Source organism: Carex rostrata, chromosome 14, assembly GCF_964058835.1.
Source record: "Carex rostrata chromosome 14, lpCarRost1.2, whole genome shotgun sequence".
Taxonomy (NCBI): Eukaryota; Viridiplantae; Streptophyta; class Magnoliopsida; order Poales; family Cyperaceae; genus Carex; species Carex rostrata.
Window position 1 is genome coordinate 4,822,162 of NC_135931.1, and position 20,699 is coordinate 4,842,860.

The 20,699-nt window shown below is 35.5% G+C and overlaps 2 protein-coding genes across 5 annotated transcripts in view; one reads left to right on the forward strand and one right to left on the reverse strand.

Moving 5' to 3' along the window:
* The window catches only part of LOC144565505 (uncharacterized), a 26,514-nt gene extending 21,251 nt beyond the window's left edge, over positions 1-5,263 (reverse strand). The window contains exons 1-10 of one of the 4 annotated variants that reach the window (XM_078315282.1): positions 5,013-5,263; positions 4,215-4,444; positions 3,450-3,678; positions 2,733-2,986; positions 2,067-2,192; positions 1,362-1,447; positions 880-1,015; positions 580-675; positions 180-242; positions 26-85 (exon numbers count right to left, since the gene is read on the reverse strand). In XM_078315282.1, the coding sequence (XP_078171408.1) occupies positions 26-85; positions 180-242; positions 580-675; positions 880-1,015; positions 1,362-1,447; positions 2,067-2,192; positions 2,733-2,986; positions 3,450-3,678; positions 4,215-4,444; positions 5,013-5,073 (1,341 nt within the window). In that variant the 5' untranslated portion in view covers positions 5,074-5,263. The remainder of the gene's footprint in view (positions 1-25; positions 86-179; positions 243-579; positions 676-879; positions 1,016-1,361; positions 1,448-2,066; positions 2,193-2,732; positions 2,987-3,449; positions 3,679-4,214; positions 4,445-5,012) is intronic. The other 3 variants (XM_078315285.1, XM_078315283.1, XM_078315284.1) reach the window with 3 other exon arrangements.
* Positions 5,264-15,224: 9,961 nt separating this feature from the next.
* On the forward strand, positions 15,225-17,426 carry LOC144565759 (uncharacterized). The gene has a single exon (XM_078315585.1). It carries the CDS (start codon positions 15,300-15,302, stop codon positions 16,956-16,958), a length of 1,659 nt encoding a protein of 552 aa, XP_078171711.1. The 5' UTR covers positions 15,225-15,299; the 3' UTR covers positions 16,959-17,426.
* The last annotated feature ends 3,273 nt before the right edge of the window (positions 17,427-20,699 follow it).

Consider the following 20,699-nt stretch of genomic DNA (forward strand, 5'->3'; position numbering starts at 1 on the left):
TATTATCAAAACAAAAGGTAAGTACCTGAGTTATAGCCCGCTTTACTGTCCTGAATTTTCGAACAAAGGCATCAAGAATTCGCCCCTGCAAGTCGACAACAGGGTTAAAATATGATGTCAACATATATGAAATAAACAAACAGGAGTCAAATGAAAAATAGCAAAGTTAGGTCACCAACCAACAAAACCCGAGCTTCATCCATGGTTCTTTCATCAACACCTTTGTCAAAAATAGGCTCCACCTGACACCAAAAATACAACAAATTATAATAAAAAAATATATAAAGCCAGACACATACCAGGAAAAAATATTTACTATGTGCCTAGTAGATAACATAGCAGACTGAATCAGTAAATATAATAAAAAAGGCTTTGTATAACAAACTAGTTCAGCAATCTTTTTATGTCTGCTATATTTCAAAATAAATTAAAGTTTAAGGCTCAATATGAAGACCCCAGTTATTCAAATAAGCACACCAAAAGTTTAGCCTAAATCGGTAAATAATTAGCAAGCAGAATCAGTTACAAGATATGATTAGTGCAACATCACTATAGATAATGAAAGAAAACAAAGAATACCAGATTCAGCATCAGGCGAGCACATGTTGTTTGAATGACAATGCTCAACGAAGAGTCATGCATGTTTCTGGAGAACAGGTAGATAATTCGAGACAACTGCAAAATTAAATAAAATGAATAAATAAAATAGAGCATAACAAAAAGAACATCAAGTATGCTTATCATTAACATTAGCCAAACCTCACAATACATATGCATGTGTATCCATATGCATATGACCCAGGTGTGTTCATATGTGCGTGTATATGCACATTTTTTGTGCGCGTGTGAACACACACAGATGAAGACAGGTGAGGATACCTGAGAAAGGGAGAGAGAAAGGGCGACCTGAGGCATGGACATATCCATTCTAATGTGATGCACCATCTCAGCTAGGATACTGTAAGCCAGTGGTCTAAGTGTCTCTATGCAAACACGCCCTGTTCCAATCAGTATCCTAAAGGAAAAGAGTGTAACAAAAAATAGAATAAGCTTCCATCAAAATAAAGATACAACACATGCATAGAGAATCCATTTCAGCCAGTAGATACCACTATAACCTGGACAGGTCTGTCAAAATAAACCCACAACTCAAATAAGGCCTTGACTGTGAAACTAGGACTCAAATAGGCTTCACTTCTTTTAAATTATCCAAATTAACATCAATCTCCCATCAATTGTGCAATTAAACACCCAAAAAGGCAAAATGAGATAGTACATACCAAAAAGATAATCACAACAACATCGGAACAATACCAACTGTTAGACGTTGCAAAGAATGTGAAATAGCTAAATCACAGTACCTCTCATCTAGAAGAGTGTCTATCAAAGGAAATAAGCCTCTCCTGAAGTCAGAGCTGTTCACATGCTTTAAGGCTATCAGAAGCTCCTAAGAAATATCACATGAAAACAGGAAGCAGTACCTTCAGCAAAATAACAAAAAGTTGCGTACGGTTCACATTTCAGGGTACACCTATGCTTGTTAGTAGAGAAGTAGAGTAACAGTCATACTGGCTGGTCTGCACTACACTGTTCCTTTCACCAGTACAGGAAAGCAGCAGCCTCACTCAATTTCCTTACACCCTATTTGGTTCGCATGAGGTGAAGGATGAAGGTGAAGACTAGGAAGGGAGGGATGGAAATGGATTGGGAGGTTAACATATTTTCCATTCTCTTGTCGGTTGGTCTTATTTCCCTCCATTACACTCCAATTTTGGGAGTAATGAAATATATGCTTTGGAAGGTTAAATTAGTAACCTCCATTCACCTTATCCTCCTATTAAATATCTATCCAAACAAGGATTAATTAAGAAATTTATTCCCCTCCACTCCCCTCCCTTCCTCATACTCTCCATCCAGACAAGGTGTTAAGCTTGTGTCTCTTATTTGCTTTTTCCTACTCATAAGGTACAAAAACATAAACTCGTCCAAAACATTCAACACAGCACCAAAGACAAACAATGCTGAAATATTTTCCAAATGAAAAGGGAAAAGTGGTAGGCCCCAACCTTCCGGATAGTAACAGAGTCGGGGCAAGTAACAAGCAAGCTAACGATGCTCTTGCAAATGCTCTCCTCATGAGGCCTTATGCAATCCGCATAACTCTTCAGTAGATATGTCAGAAATGATAGAGTCTGCAAAAGGTAAGAAGTTAAAATAATATTTTTGAAGTCAGTGTCACAGAAATTGAAGTAGGACAAGGAGGGTAACAACTAAATGGTATTAGGATAACTCCAAAGAACTGGCATTACCAAATCAAACCAGTGATACTCAAATGAAAAAGAATATTCAAATGTGCCCCAATAACCCAGACATTTACGTAAACCCCAAATAAAATAAGAAATATCAGCACGCAACACCTAGTCCCCTCTTATTTAAAAAATAATAATAATAATGCAGAATGGCATTGCTCTTTCCCTCGATTACTATGGTTATCTTTTGAAAAGCAAAAGAATATAATGTGATTTCCAAAAAAATCTTCTCACTATGTAGTGCACATGGTATTTTTGTGTTATCGCACAAGGCATAACATTTCTATTTTGCAGCGTGTATATGACATGTTCTTGACCTCTTTAATCCATTCACCTATGCAGTCACATTGGTAAAGAGAACTGTACATAAAGGATTATGCAGGGAAAAACTAATGACAACCAAAATGAAGACATATATTGTACCTTGACTTGAGCTCCTTTCAGCTCCAAAAAGTGCTGCTTCAGATAAGGCGGCAACTTCTCCTTGTCTGGTCCCGGTAGAGATATTGCAGTGACCATGAGTGGGAGTAGAAATGGTATATTTGTCTGTACAAGCTTTGTGTAGAGTTGGAAAAGAAACATGACCACCAGAGGTATTTCTGTCACAATTTTAAATGATCTTGTGCTAGGATTCAGCTGACCAGGTGGCCCGGCAACCATACCCACTCCATCCTCTTCTAAATTAACAAAAATGAAATAACACCACAGTTAGTGCATATCACAGATTCACTACAAGGAAATTTAGAATCTTTAAAGAACATTGAACACAATTAAGCAACCAAGCTAAAAGAGAGCAAAAGGAACAATAAACAAACTATGTTATATTATAGGACATTATCTGACCATCATCATTCTTTAAAGGACATTGAACACAATTAAGCAACCAAGCTAAAAGAAAGCAAAAAGAACAATAAACAAACTATGTTTGAGTTGACATTGTGAGAGGAAAAAAAAAAGAACTTAGCCAGAATATAGAATATCAGACTACACCAAAATAGCCTTCAAACACAAAATTGCAATACACACAAATCTGCTCAACAGCCCAGACAAAACGTGCACCAAAACATGTACACAAGTATAAAGTTATACCCACAGACTAACACGGACACCCAACGAAAGAAAAGAAGTTTGAAGAAGTACCAGTTGGCACAGGGGCTGGCGGACCCAGGGCAGCAGACTGAGAGAAAAAGTGCCCAACAGTAACTGGAAAGTTGCGGTAGATAGTGACCACAAAGTCAAGGAAGGGCTGTACCTCAGACTCCACAGTGGGGCGAAAGTTGCGCAGGAGATCAAACACAATCCGCACTGACACCAGTGCATTCTCCTCATTGTCCCTAGTGAGCACTGATAGCGATAGCTTCAGCAGATCCTACAAAAATGAAAAGGTTTTAATAATGAAAATTGTAACTTGTAACAGATACTTCCTTTGACATACTAAAAATTATATTAAAAAAAAAAAGATGAAGCATATGCAACTGTCTGGGTACTCACACGACTCACAATATTGTCTTAAGGTGAAAAGATTTCTACAAAAGTAACAAAACCATGCAAACATCCATTTAGAACTTGCACCCTGACTGGAAACAGTGTACCCTCTACCCTACAAAACATACAGAATGTCTCCCATATACTCTAGTGACTACTTACCAACAAATTGTTCAAAATTACCCTTCTTTCTCACTAATTAATAGAGAAAGAGAAAACGAAGAGAGCCAACAAGTTTTTTAATTTTAAATAATGGCCAGGACTAGCAAATGAAAAGGAAATGAAGATAAGGTTTTATAAGTATACTTATCTTGCCTGTACATTACACAGAATACAAATTAAAGTTCCCCTTATTTTAAGCATTTGAGCAAATGCACGCAAGAGATTGAAATAGGTAGTTGGAGAGGCTAATCTTATTACCAGCACAAAGGGACGGAGAACCTCAGAATGAGGGAGTCTATTGAGAATTTCAACGACAATATTGCGCAGCTTGTGCTCGGGGGTTTCAACGAATTGCGGAGTAGTGAGCTGGTTCAGGATTACTGAGAAGGCACGGAAATAGCACTTGAGGAAGTTGAGGTACTCGGAGGTGTGTGCAATCTCCAGGCTGTCCCGCACCTCTGCCGCCATTTGCAGCCTCATCGATATCGCTGTCCAACAAACAACAGAGAACCATCAGAACCAAGAAAAAAAATGCCCTTTCTGCACAGATTATGATGTGCGTGCTTAAATTCTGTTAAATAAATGAACTTGCATCTTGCAGGGAGATCATGCAGGTTCTTAATTGCATAACTGACAGAATGAGTGTCAATACAGGAACAAATCTCATGTTGCATGGATATAGATATACAAAAGATAATATACACAAGTGTTTTAAATCCATGACGAATATCTTCTACGTTTCTCAATTTAAGGTCAAATGTTCAAATACTAAAACTTGCTGACAAATTTATAATTTCTTATATTCACTGTGCAACATCAACAAACATCCTGAAAAGGAATTTAGTAGACAGGTATCAGAAAAATCAGACAACTGTTACTCGAAATGGCCATAAATTTGGGGAGTGAAGCATCACGGCTTCAAATTCAAGATGAAATAAATCTAAATAATACTGTCGTGCCAGCAACACCGGCAAAATTAAATTTATCTAAAAACATATTCACAGAGAAGTAAAAAATAACTTTCTCTGAGCGTAAACAGAAAGAGAGAGAATTTACGGAGGTCCGGTTCGATGAGGCGCTGAGCGTGCTGCTCATAGTTCGTAATAGGTGGTGGCATGGCTTAATCTTGTAAAACCCTAGAGACCTAAGAAAGGAGAACGAAACTAGGGTTTAAGAGGGGACTCCAACTCGTCTTCGTAGACTCCTACTCTATCTACGTCCGTCCTTGAGCCTTCTCTTTATTTGTATTTCTCTCTTTCTCGAGGTTTCATTCGGAACAGTACGAGGGGGAGAGGGACGAAATGGTGCGAAGGAAGCTGAACTGCGGGCCTAAGAACCAGTGAAGTCGGTCATTAAAAGGAAAGGAAAGGAAATCTTTCGTAAATTAATGGGAAATATCGTCATTTTGCCACGGAAAATTCGCATCAGGTATCTCAAATTTTGCGTGTTTTTATTGAAATCACAACCGTTCAAATACATTCTGCGCGAATCGCAGAGCATAAATATACTGGCCCCGCACTATTATCGAATAGGAACCGGACACATCAGTCACGCAAAAATTGAGATATCTCAGAGGATTAGCGTCCGGCCCGGTCAAGTACCAAAGGATTCCATATCCTCTGCATTAATGCATTGTTTAACTTTTTCGGCCCTGTGATTAGAATTTGTGCAATCTGATTCACGTCTATAAAGCACGGGGTCTTTTTAAGAGTAGAACTAGGGTGTTCTTAAGCTCACCAAAGTGTTTGGTGAGCTTGACTCCAAAATTCATCAAATCGGTTTCAAATGACGAATCCGAACCGTTGGAACCCGCCTATTTTACGTGTGATGCGTCTACATGTGAAATTTTTAAACTTTCGAATTAGTTTAGTATAAAGTCAAGCGGTCAAAACATGTTCAAAAAATGAATGCACTAAAATTAATTTATTAACCTTCTAATTTTGACCAATTGACTTTATACTAAACTAATTCGAAAGTTAAAAAAATTCACATGTAGACGCATCACACGTAAAATAGACGGGTTCCAGCGGTTCGGATTCGTCATTTGAAACCGATTTGACGGGTTTTGGAGTCAAGCTCACCAAACACTTTGGTGAGCTTAAGAACACCCTAGTTCTACTCTCTTTTTAATGTTAGAATTCTGATAATTGTCCTTTCACCTCTATTTCTTCATTTATTCTTGCACTTAATTTCTATAATTATCTTGAGATCACAAAAACTCCAATACTAATTTTTTTTATAAAATATTAATCTCCATACACAAAAGTATTTATATCTATAAGGTTAATAATTTTTACATAAATAATTATCTCTTTAATCAAATCTCAAACAACATAGGAGTACCATACACGTTTTTAGAGGTGGATTTTTTTTATTCATTCAATTTCGTCCACATTTCTGACGATATATAAAGAATTTTGTAAATCTAAAACCACGAATGTCTTCTACGCAATTTTATCTTTCAAATAAGATCCACGATGACATATTTTTTGGTTCGTCGTCACAAAAGTATTTATATCTATACTTGCAAGTATTTTTCACATATGACACTGACTGACATATGAAAGTATTAATATCAAGTATTACAAGTATTTATACCTATGCATTGGAATATTTATACCCATATTGTCAACTATTTTTGTTAGATAAATTTTAACGCAGTGACGAGGAAGGTTGATGTGAGGGATGCGGGGTCCCCGCTACTTCATTTGATGAAGGTTGACACGGGACCATTGAGGCCTGAAAAAGGATTGTTATGCATGCAAGTATTAATATTTTATTTTGCAATGATCAATTTATTATATTTTAGTATTTATACTTATGAAAGTTAATGCAAGATGAGTGTGTCAACTGAAAAAAGGGGATCATATAATTAGTGGGGACCATAATACAATTTTTCTTTAATGTTGTTGGGGGACAAAGGCGAGACAAGAGTGTGGTGATAATTATAATTATTCTTAATATGTTTCCTTATTTCTCTGTTTTCATATTTCTTCTCTTCAATTGAGAAGACTCTACCTTTCATTTTATTATTTCTTTGTTTCTTTACTTCTTTTTTGTTTCTCTTTCTTTGTTTCTATACATATTGGTGTGGGCAATTTAGAATATATTAATGTGTGTGTGTGTATATATATTCTATAAATTGAAAATCATTGATCCGGCGGTTCAGAAATTTTTATTGTTTTTTACCGTTCAGTCAAACAACCATTTTCAAATTGGCTTAATAAATAGTAAAAAAATTCCAAAAAATGTAAAATTTGGTCTCCAAGCACATTTCAATATGGAGATCATGTTGAGCGGTTCGGATCGGTTGTTTGAATTTTCAAAATGACTAAAATGAGCCATGGAGCACCAACATGTTTTACTCCATGGCTCATTTTAGCCATCTCCTATATATATAGAGAGTTAGGCTACGATGTTATGCATATATAGTGTCATATGGTGCTACAAGCTTTTTAATCATTGGATGACTTTAAGATTTGTGTAAGATTTTAGCGCTAAAGGAAGAAACGATAGCGAAAATTAAAAGAAAAAAAAGTCTCCGTTAGAGTTAGCGACATAATTAACTCAATAGAAAAAACAGCCAAGGAGAGGAGACGCGCAAGAGAGCGGCAGGGGGCGGAGGTAGGGTGCAAATGGGTCGGATATTACCCGACTGTATCGGAATTTTTCGGATTCGAATAATTGAATACGAATACGGATACAGATTTGGGTTTAATCTGAGAAACAGATACAGATAATTATCCGTATCTGCATGTTATAATTTTCGGATATCCGTTTTATGTGGCTTTATATGCTTGGGCATAGCTTTGTTGCTTTATATGCTTGAACATAGCGTCGCTGTCATTGGAAGTTCAACTTTGACTTGTGAAATTGATTCATCCAATTGGAAATCACATGCATTTATTCATCCAAGTAATGAGAAGTAGGGATGCAAACAGATTGGATACGGATTGGATAGTGATCAATCCATATCCGTATCTGTTATTTTTTTTAGTTGATGATGAATTTTAGTTAAATAGATATATATTTTGTAATTGCATAACAAGTTAATTATATAGAGATGGGCTATGGTGCATTGCAATGCACGGAGGGGTTTGTGCATTGGACCATTCATGTAGATTATTACAATACAAGTAATAAATCCTAATTTACGCTCAATTCGGTTGCAAGTGTACAACCTTGTCGAGTAGTACTTAGGGATCGTCTCCACAGGGACAAGTTGGAATATCAAATCTAACCTAACAATTTAATTTAGTAAAAGAAAGTAAAAAGGTTTTGTGTTTGTTCAAGTGGTTTGGTTTCGATTAAAATGAATTAAACTAAAGTCTTTAAAGCAAAATTAGGTTTTTAACAAGAATGAGAAATTAGGGTTTCTTAGGGTTCCTATCCACTAGTGTTACGACTAATTGGTTTGTAAATTTTGTTCTTATATTTACGAAGGCACAGTTTGGTGTTGTACGTACAAAGTGATATCTCTATATTAATACCATATTTCAATTAGAATAAACGTCACCTCTCGGTACTTGGCTACTCTAATCTAAAGTCATTAAGTTCTTACTATCCCAATTGATATAGAAAACTATCTTTCACCTCTCGGTACTTGGCACAATTTTCTAAACTATTGGGTAAAACCCGTATAAGACAAGCGTCACCTCTCGGTACTTAGCCTATCAAATACCCTGTTCCTTATGGTCTGGACCTAATATTCAATTTCTCAATTGTAAATACCAAATCCTAGGGTTTCATGCAATTTTGATTAAGTCTTCACAATCAATTAAAATAAAGAATAGATCACAACAAAGAACAAGAATATATAAAATAAAACCAACTAAATCATAACAAAAGTTTCAAGTACAACCCTAATCAACCCTAGAAAAGCCCTTAGCCAGCCATGGCTAAAGCACAAATGAAATCAAAAGAATAAAAGAGTTCCAAAGGAAAGAAAATAATAAAACTGATTGATCAATGATCTCTTCTTCCTTCTTCTCTCTTCTTGTTTTTCCTTGTTTAATAACCAGAAATTCTCTCTAAAAAATGTATTCAATCTGTTCTATAGGTTCCTATTTATACCCCCCTCCAAAACCTAGAAATAACCAACCAAAAATAGCAAATTCGGGCCCTGAACCGACCTAATTGCGGGCCGCAATGCATGGAGACAGTTAACAGACTGCGCAAAAAAATCTAGATAGGTCATTGCGGGCCGCAATCATACCCATTACGGGCCGCAATGCACGGTGCTAAAATCTTCTGGAGTTCCTGGTTCTGGCTTGCTTGGTTGCGGACCGCAAAGGATCTCTTCCGGGCCGCAATGCATGTGGCAGAAGCTCATTTCTTTGTGCTAACTCACCCGTTTTGCTTCGTTAAGCTCCAAACACTTGATTACCTATAGAACAAACATAACTAGGGCAGTAACTTGAACTTTTGGACATTTCTAACCTAATTAAACCTAATCTAATCAAAACTCGGCTTATTTTTCGTACCCAACCCTAGGTTTCAATAGATATAATTTTGGCTTATCAACCATAAATCTAAAATTCAAAATCCAAATGACCGATCCAAACCATTCATCTTGTTCTCCATATTAATATGTGCTTGGAGACCAAATTTTACATTTTTCTGAATTTTTTTACTATTTATTAAGTATTTTACAAAATTGTTGATCCAACAGTGGCTTAACAAAACAATAAAATAAGCAGCCACTGTTGGGTCAACAATTTTGTAAAATACTTAATGGACCAAGTTGGGTCAACAATTTTCTATGCATGTTGTACATTTTCAAATACAAAATTTCAATTTGAGAAGTGTTAGGACTGTTAGTTTGTAATAATCTAGAAGTCAATAATACGATAATTAATCATAAAGCTTTGTTCATGAATTGAATGTTTATTTATAAATCATTTTGTTGCCTTGAGTATTATTGCATTTATGGATCATTTCGAGTTCATGACTGAAATTGTGAAACTCCATAATATAGATGATATATACTCTTAATCTTAAAAGGTCACTAACCAAGGTAATTAGCAGGAACACTAATTACCGCTATAAGGTTAGTATGTGTATTGAAAGATGGTTAAGTTTTACAAACCACCTGACACGAGATGTCATTTTAATCACATAGATACATGTTCAAGGAACATGGTATTTGACAGACCCCGAATGAAACATTAAATAGAATTGTGTTCGTGTCATTTATGTTTTTCATTCAGTGTCAAAGTTCTACAGTATGAGGTATTTATCGTTCCCACTAAGAAATATATATGAGTAAGTGTTATCTAACGCTGTCCGTAAAAAGCAGCCATAACGGTAGCATTTCCATATGTATAACTTAGCTGAGGAAGTGATAGTCTGCCAAGAATACTATTTGTCCCTCGTATCTCTATACGAGCTATAGCATCACTGGGCCCCTTGATAGAGTTAGATTATCTGCATGCGGTATAATTACAAGAGTAATTATATTTGATAATCTACTCAAGATCAAGAAAAGATACAGTTAACAAGGATGACACATATCTACCTTAAAACTGATCTGATAGCTATGAGACAGAAGAACTGACACAAGTAAATTGTTTACTGGATCGTGATATTGTACAGTACAGCATCATCTGTGTAATTGGATGGTCATGATGTGTTGCCAGATGCCACCCATGACTAACAAAAGTTAAAACAGTTTTAACTCTGTTTACCAACATAACACAGATCCTATTGGGTCACACCATATAGGAGCTACTCGGAGAATCTTACTGATTAATTATAAATTGATTATAATTAATATTAAGATGGTTATAATTAATTATACGTGATATAATTAAATTATAAATGTCATTTAGAATGACAAGCAGAAACAACGGTTAATTTATAAACGTACACGTTACGTTGTATAAAAGTTACCGAACAATAACCGAAAAGAAATATAATTGTACATGACAATTATATATATGTGATTTGGACTTTTAATTGTTAATTATGGATTTGAATTATGGGTTTAAAAGCCCAAAATAATCAAAGCCTTAATTAAAATTAAAGGCCCAAAGTCAAAGCCCAAAATCAAAGCCTTTTACTATTCATGCCTTAATGGGCCAAGGGCAAAATGGTTATTTCACACCTATGCCACCTTGCATGACACCTTAGGGGTGTAGAAGCATGGAGAAGGGTGTGGAAGGGTGTGGAAGGGGTATTTTGGTCTTTTCACATATTAAAGGATGAGGTGTCAAGGGCTTTTGGTAAATAGATTTGTTTTGAGGGGTATTTTGGTCTTTTGCGAACCTCCTCAAAACACTATAAATAGAGGGGTGAGGGTAGAGAGAAAATTTGCTAATTCACATGTTAATCTGATAACTTTGTTAATCGGTTTTTCTCTCTTCCCTGATTTCGGTTATTACGAGATTCGGAAAAATATATTTTTGCAAACTCTGCGGTATTTCGTGTTTTGCTTTTTAAGTGAAACTGAATAACTTGGAGTCTTAAATATATTTAATCTGTCCCTATTTCGGTGAATAGTGTTTCTGCAGAATTCTGCGGTTTACGGTATTTCTGGCAGAAGAAGTAAATCGCTCTCCGGTTAGTCCTGGTGGATAACCAATAGAGGTATCACACGTGTGATACTGCGAGTCGATTCCATCCCTGGTGAGGCTCTACTCGCTCGGTATGCATTCCAACTGAGATTTGGAATCAAGGTATAAATTGTTATATTAATCTATTTAATTTGTAAATAGATTTAATGCTTTAGGAAATCAATTATGGAGTAGATCTGTAAATAGGATTAAACGAATTTTCTTGATTCATTTAATCCGTAGCTTAAGTTAGATGTAAAAATTTTTGTTTTACTCTTTCCGCAGCTTAAGCTAATTAAATGGGTTTGAACCGTTCACGAAAACCCAACAAGGACATGTGCAAACACAAACGCAATGGACCAAGTTTTTTTGCAAATTAAATTACATGCATAGAAAAACAAAGAAAACTATAAAGTTGCAGCTTAAATTGCAAATCAATAGTTATAAGAAGGGTTTCTTTCAATTCTGAGCTTCTAGTTCAATTTTATATTAGAAAAAAAAGGAAGGGGGGGGGGAGGATGGTTATTATCTCTCGAAAAAAAATGAATCAGAGGTCCATCATAGTTATCTTTATGGATAACAATCTTTTTCTTCACCTCTTCTTTTTTTCTCTGGCCAGTACAGCTTTGGAAATCAGTGGCATGGATATTCGGGGCTACACTTTCTACTCGGATTGCAAGGGTTTAGTGCAACTGGTAACTGCTCAACAACCCCCTTTTGACGTGGATTGGAGAGCATACAAAGAATGCTTTGAGGTATGGAAGTTGTTCAGAATTAACAGGAATTGGGTTTGTCAGCATACACAGAGGCCAAAATAGCATGGCCGACAAACTGGCAAAGAAGGGCAGAGAAGAAAACTGGGACGCTAAGGGATTCACTAGTATTCCTTTAATTTGTTTTTACTCGGCCTTTTTCTTTCTTTCTTTGAGGTAATAATTGGCTATTTTATAATTTATTTCAATGAGAAAACTCACCAAAATGACAATCTTTCCTTGTACGTGCCATGTTTTGGCATCCACGGCACTAAACACAACTTGACAGACTGCAGCTCCAGGAGAAGGCGACAATCCAGTGGCAATCACCCTGTCCTTGTATGCCTCCGGATTTTCAAACTGAAGTAACCAAGTAATTAGGAAATAACATACGCGGTATAAACAAATAATATTTTTTGAAGTCGAACAAATTTATGAACTCCAAAATGAAAGCTTAAACTGGAAACGTAAAGATTAATTAAATTATATACCTAGGGATGGAGAAGTCGGTCCGAAGGTCCAGGTATAAAAAATGCGCTCTTGGACCACCTTCATGGCAGTGCGGGTATCAATAATGCCCTCTGAAACCAAAGCTACCACTATTTTCGCAGTTGCTTTGTCAGTACACTTTCTCACTCTGCACTGAAGCATCCACATAGACACAGTTCTGAAAATATTTAAATGTATAAAAATATAACTAATTAGTTTCAAATTCATATTTCAATATAGTACACCAAATGGGTAACTGAGATACCCAGATCTATGGGGTGAGACCGTGAGAGGGAGAGTAGAAACATAAAAAACAAGCAAAAGCGGGTGAAGACCCCAACCAACTATTGGATTCAGATCCAATAAAGTAAAGGAAGGAAACCAGATACGGCTAGGGTTTAATCATACCTAAGGGGGCAGGAAAAGCGGCGAGACAGGCTGAGCGACCGGTAATTAAGGGGAAGACCCGCGATATCGGAGAGGGGGAGAGCCGCAGAGGGAGGTGAGAGAGGGGACCGAGTAGATCTGGCAAAGAAAAGTTTACAGATTTAGGGACTTTGGTTTTTAGAGAGAAGGGCGAGTAGAGGCAGAGAAAACTAATTCAAAACCTACTATCCACTGAGAAGGGAGTCGCGACAGAAAAGAAGTGGCGTGGAGAAGAAGGAGAGATTTGGAGTTTCGCGACAACAGTTGAGAATGAATTTTGTGTGACGAGTAAAATTTTAACTAATTTTAGACTTCTACATCTAAAATTTATACATTCAATCAAAGGAAGACAAATTATTTAACTAGAGGGTTCGGATTCAATCCGAATTTAGACTAATCAATCCCAGCCGTTGCAGTTTCAGAACAGCCAATTTAATTTAAGATGCATAATATAGAGGATATATATATATAGAGAGATGGGCTACGGTGAGTTGCGAAGTAAAACGACTATTTTACTTCACACTCATAGTTTGCGATTTGAAAATCCAAACACCGATCCGAACCGCTCAACATGATCTCCATATTGAAATGTGCTTGGAGACCAAATTTTATATATTTTTGGATTTTTTTTTGCTATTTATTAAGCAATTTTGAAAATCGCTGATCCGATGGTCCAGAAATTTTTACTGTTTTTTCACTGTTCACATCAAAACAACAGTTTTCAAAATTGCTTAATAAATAGTAAAAAAATTCCAAAAAATGTAAAATTTGGCTCCAACAAATTTCAATATGGAGATCACATCTAACGGTTCGGATCGGTCGTTTGGACTTTCAAAATGAAAATACGGCGTGAAGTAGAAACGCGCTTTACTTCGCAACTCACCGTAGCTCATCTCATATATATATATATATATATATATAACACGCATTGATATATTACATATTGAAAATATATTCTAAATTGCCCACAACAATATTTATAGAAACAAAGAAAAAAAATAAGAAAATAAAAAAATTGATTTCCATTGTGATTCGTATAGAAACAAAGAAGAAAACAAATAAATAAGAAAATGGAAGGTAGAGTCTGCTCAATTGAAGAGGAGAAATATATCGCTAAATTTCAGAGTTTGTTCAATTTTAATTGTAACGTATCGTGTGGCAGCACATGTGGTGAGTATGTTTGTAACTAAATTTAGACTTCTATACATAAAACATATTCATTTAATCGAAAGAGGACAAATTATGTAATTTGAGGGCTGAGATTAAATTCAAAGTTTCATCTTTCAATTGTAGCTGTTGGCGGATCGGACAACCCAACATGCTTAATAATGGAATGGAGATTAACAATTCAAATTTTATCCAAATATTAAGTACAAATTCGAAAACTATGAATATCATCCAAAAAAAATAGAGTGGGTTGCGAAAAAATAGAAAATTGGACTTCACAAAGTAAAGCAAAAAAAAATATAGAACATAGCAATAACCCAATATCATATGAATTTATAAAATAATTCAAAAATTTAAAATTCAAGATTAAACATCTGCTCTACCATGAACTGTATGTCTTGTCTCCAGCAATGTACCCTTCCGATCACATGTTCCAGCAAATGTTCCTCTACGTCGATTGTTTTCTTCGAGCACTTGAAAATGTTGACGGAAGGCGGCACGTGTCAAAGATCGTGCAAAATCAGAAAAAAGGTTCAGAAGGTACATTAAGACAAGTCACACGCATTAAAAAATAGAGAAAAAGCCCGCTGAATAGGATTCTTATCCTAAAATTAACCCGACCCATTTAATTAACTTTTCTTAATTTTTCATGCCAAGCCCGCTTATATTTCACTATTTCGGAATCAGCCCAAATCGGGTCCGGATCAACTCAAAATTTGAGTTTGGATCCGGACCGTCCGATCAGAATCCTAATTAATTCGGTCTGAGAGCTTTTAACTTCCGTGCGATTCTGATCTAACGGTCAGGATCCAAAATTAAATTTTGAGTTGATTCAGTTCAGGGTTCCGAATTTAGTAAAGTCGACGGTGGACACCAAACTATTATCTGTTTGCTTTTTATCCCTTTCCTCGCAACTCGGACGATAATCTCGCACCTCTCTCAAGCGGTCAAACCAAATGCTACCGTTGCGGCGCACCGCCACCTCTCTCTGGCATTCCAACAAACAGTTCGTCTGCACAATCGCCCCCCCTACTCCTTCCCAAGATCAACCTGAGCCGCATCTTCTTCAAACCTCCAAATCAATCCTCCAAACAATCATCACAAAACCTCAGTTTGAATCCCTCCTTCCTTCCCTGTACCCTTCCTCTGTCCTTCTCAACCCCTCTTGCGTCTCTCTCACTCTCTCCCCTCTATCCAATTCCCATCCTCTTCATTCCATCCGTTACCTCCTTTTCCTCTCAAATTTACCTTCTTTTTCTCCCTCATCCCTTCCCCTTGATTCGCCTGTTATAACCTCCCTATTCCTCGACCTCCTCTCCACCAAATATCCCCCAAGCTTTACTACAATCGTTCTTGACTTAATCTCCAATTCTCCCTTCCATTTCTCTAATAGGGTGTACCATGCATCTCTCTCCACCGCATTACGGATCCATCAGCCTGACCTCGTTTTTAAAATCCATGAAAAAATGCCAGACAGTGAGCCTGGATTTCTAATCAGCGCTATGTGTGCGCAAGGGAGGTTAATGGAAGCTTATTGTTTTTTAAAGGAGGGGTTAAAAAGCGGGTTTGTGCCAGATAAAGTGTCATTGACAAATTTGGTTGGTGGATTTAGCAAGGCGGGGAACTTTGGCATGGTTTCTCAGCTTCTGCATTTAATGATCGAAGTTGGTGTAATGCCCGATATGTACACGTATCAGCGGGTGATACATGGATTATGTCGTCATGGGTTAATGGAAGAAGCATTAAGGGTATTCAATGATATCAAATCGAGAGGTTATAGAATTGATTTGGTCACTTACAGTACCATTATTGATGGTTTGGGAAAAACTAGAAGAATAGAAGAGGCAATGATATTTTGGGAGGAAATGTTGCAAAAAGGAATTAGACCAAATGAATATTGCTATTGCACGATTATTGATGCACATTGTAAAGCGGGTGATTTTAAGATGGCGCAAAAGGTGTATGATGAAATGCTTAAGAAAGGGTTTAAGGAAAGCACGGTCAGTTGTAATATTTTAATTGGGGGCTTCTGTATGCACGGGAGGATAGATGAAGCCCGGAAGTTGTTTGATGAAATGCCGCAGAGAGGAATTGCACGGGATGTGGTCTCTTACACTACATTAGTTCAGGCTTTTTGTAGAGCCAAAGAAGTAGACAAAGCTATAAATATCTACAGTGAGCTGGTTTCTTGTGGAATGGAGCCTCTTCTTTTAACTTTTACACCAATAATTGAGGCACTGTGTGAAGAGGGGAAAATGTCCCAAGCGATTGAATTTATGAGATGCATGGATGAAAAGGGACTTCAGCCGTTGGAAAGAACAAATGATTGCTTCATAAAAGCATTCTGTAAGGTCGGGATGGTTGAAGAGGGAATGGCGTGGTTGGTAAATATGCTGAAAAATAATACGAGACCGAAGAGGGTAACTCTGAATAAATTAATCGAGTCTCTTTGTTTGGGTCGTCAGATCCAGGATGCATTGCTTGTTGTCAATGCAATGGTTGAAATGCGGTACCATTTGGAGGTACCGGTATGGTACATGCTTGTCGAACAATTGTGCAGCGAGAGTTTATCAAGTAGTAACTTGGTGCTAGATGAGATATCAGCTGCAGTGTGATTTGTTATAACTGTTTTGAACCAATGTTCGTTCCTTATGTAGAAATTTATAAGCAGTCCTTGCTTTTGACCAAAATTTGATTTTTTTTTTTTTTTTTTTCAAATATACTACACCGAATGCCAATGGTACAGGATTTATAGCCTGCAGATGTTACATTTGAAATAACTCCAGGGTTTTGATCAAGGTAAAGGTGATTATTAAATTATTTATTCAGAAATACATATGCAAGAGCTATTGGCATGATTGCTTTTAAGTTGAGAGATGGAATTTATAAGAAGGTACTTCTGAAGATGTTGTTGAGGTATATAGCTTTGTAAATGCTTGATCTGTATGCTGTTTCCATTTTGGGGCTAATGGCGAAGGTCACCATGTTTGGGTTACTTGTAACTCAACGGAAAAAAAACCCGATTTTGAAATAATGCTGTGGTTTTGTATGTTCTGATGGGCATCTTGCTAGATTTTTTTTTTTTTTTTTAAAGAGGCATTATATGCCCATTTGCATTAGGAAAGGATTGTTTAATGTATCTTGTAGATTATTAGAGAGTTGTTTTTAGAACTGACGGCTGAACAGAAATATTATTTTTTCACAATAATGTATGTGTTTGATGATAAAAGGTCGGAGCCTTTCCAAATATTTCAAACCTTTCAATTTCTTTGTCTTAGTATGTATGGAGAATATCTGGTTGAATCGGAGTCGGACTTCTTTTTATTAGTATGAACAGGGAAAAAAATATGTACTTTTATGTAGCTTGCCATGTTATAATAATTTATAGGGAAATGATTCTTTGTTACCAGTGTTTCCAGGCTTCCAGTGCTATCCGTATATAAAGTGAATATTGATGCACGCACGGATATTGACAAAATAAATTAAGCGTGATCATTTATTTAGTATCATCGTTTAATGACTTTAAGTGAGAACTAAACTCCTTATTTCTTGATTTTGTCTTTAGTCAAACACGGAGTTATTTATTAGTTTTAAAATTTTAAATATATCTTAGAAATTTTAAAAGATGACCATGATTGATATTATGTAAAATTATTATTTTATTATTACTATTTTGGAATAATCTTTTATAAATCGGACAAATAGTAAAGAAATAAAATAGTCTCATATTTTAAAAAGAGGAGGGTTGAAATGCACCCAAATGCATCATATCCTTTTTCTCCGGTTTCAAAGTCCGAATAGTCAATCCGAACCGTTAGATGCGATCTATATATTAAGATGTGCTTGGAGACCAAATTTTACATTTTTTGAAATTTTTTTACTATTTATTAAGCCACTTTGAAAATCGCTGATTCAATGATCTAGAAAAATATAAAATCAGCGATTTTCAAAGTGACTTAATAAATAGTAAATTTCAAAAAATGTAAAATTTGGTCTCCAAGCACATCTTAATATATAGATCGCATCTAACGGTTCGGATTGACTATTCGGACTTTGAAAACGGAGAAAAAAGATTTGAAATATAAGATGCATTTGAACCCTCCTCTTTTAAAAAATGTTATATAAATTTTTGTGAGCTATTAAATTGATCTTTTAAAGTAGGTGGAAGAGAAACGACGCCAAGCATCATTTATAAATTAAATTATTTTTGTCTTTTAACATTTTAAACTTTTTTAAATATCAGACCCTATCTCAATTTTTAAAATAAATTCTGATTCCGCTTTGTCCATTTGACAGGAAAATTTTTCATTCATAGAAATTATAAAATTCGGACGTACACAAATAGAAAGAGTGTCTCGTTTCTATTAAATATAGTAAGATCGGACTCAAATCATTGATTTTTATTTAAAAACTGCATAGAGAATTTGCAAAAATAAAATAAAAAATAATCATGAATCGGACTCAATGAGTCCAATCCATAAAGCGATAGATTTTTTGTGGCACAAAACTCTCTGCATCACAAATACAGAGGATTTGGAGCCGCAGAAAATCAACCAGTTAGTGAATGGATCGTCAACAGCAATTCCGATCCATAAGGATTAATTTTCTGCGACACAAAACCTTTTGTATCCGTAGAAAATCAATGGCTACAGAAAATTTTGTGCCACAAAAAATCAACCCCTTTATGGATCAGAATCACTATTCACGATCCATAAATTTTTCTTTTTCCCGCTATTGCAATTAAAAAAAAATCAATAGATCAGACTCAATGAATACAATCTTACATATTTGATAGAAATGAAACACTCTTTCTATTTTTGTACGTTCAAATTTTATAATTTTTTCCATTTGACAGGTTAGAGGCTGAGAAATCGGAATTAGGATCCCCTATAGCAAACCAAATTTTGAGTTTGAATCTGGACCGTTCGATATACTCTGGCAGGGATACCGTACATTCCCCCTCGGACCGATGCGACGCGAATTCTGATCGAACGGTCCATATATAAATTCATCCAGACCCGAGAAATTGGGGGCTAATTTCCGAGTGTGCATCCTCTGAGATATTTCATATTTTGTGTGACCGACGTGTCCGGTGCCTACTTGGGGATGGCGCGGGGGGCAGTATTAATAGGAAACCGATTTTTTTATTTATATCCAAAAAATAAATAAAATTTTAAAAAATATCAAAATCCTGACTGAAATTCGAAAAATATCCAAACCGGTGCTCCAATAACCGGAATAGGCCCTTCTTTCCGGTCAACCAATTCCCGGATTTAAAAAAATGGTCCGGTTAATGGTTAACCGGAAAGGTTATTGGTATAGCGCAATTTTAATATAAATCCGGTTAAGGGTGCACCGGTTTTGTTTTTTTTTTTTTGAAAACAGAATTTTTTTATTTTTTGTATTAAAATATTAGAAATGTTGAATATATTTCTTTGAAAATAGATGAAATACAATATAATTTGATTTATTAGAAAGATTGCAACAAATAACCCGGATCAATATTTTTCAGGCCGGATTTTTCGCGGCCGTAAGAAAAATTAATATATTTATTTATGTGTTATTGGAAAAAAAAAAATGCTTGGATTGTGAGTTATTGATCCCGGTTCAAAAGTCACTTCCAGGTAATCCAGAAAATATTGTGATATTTCTAGTACATTAATTTATTAAAAGTTGTATCTATTTTGAGAATTCTTTTTGAAAAACAATCATTAAATAAATTAAAGTTTTTGTATTTTTTCAAAAATAGATACAACTTTTTATAAATTAAATGTACTAGAAGGATTACAATATTTTTTGAATTACCTAGAAGTGACTTTTGAACCGGGATCAATAACTCACAATCCAAGCATTTTTATTTTTTTTCCAATAACACATAAATAAATATATTAATTTTTCTTACAGCCGCGAAAAATCCGACCTGAAAAATATTGATCCGAGTTATTTGTTGCAATCTTTCTAATAAATCAAATTATATTGTATTCCATCTATTTTCAAAGAAATATATTCAACATTTCTAATATTTTAATACAAAAAAAAAACAAACCAAAACCAGTGCACCCTTAACCGGATTTATATTAAAATTGTGCTATACCAATAACCTTTCCGGTTAACCATTAACCGGACCATTTCTTTAAATCCGGAAATTGGTTGACCGGAAAGAAGGGCCTATTCCAGTTATTGGAGCACCGGTTTGGGTAGTTTTCAAATTTCAGTCAGGATTTATATCTTTTTAAAATTTTATTTATTTTTTGGATATAAATAAAAAATCGGAATAGGAAATATATTAAATAAATATTAAAATTGGAGAATGCTTTGGGTTTTTTTTTAGATATAGAAAAAATGTGATTATTATC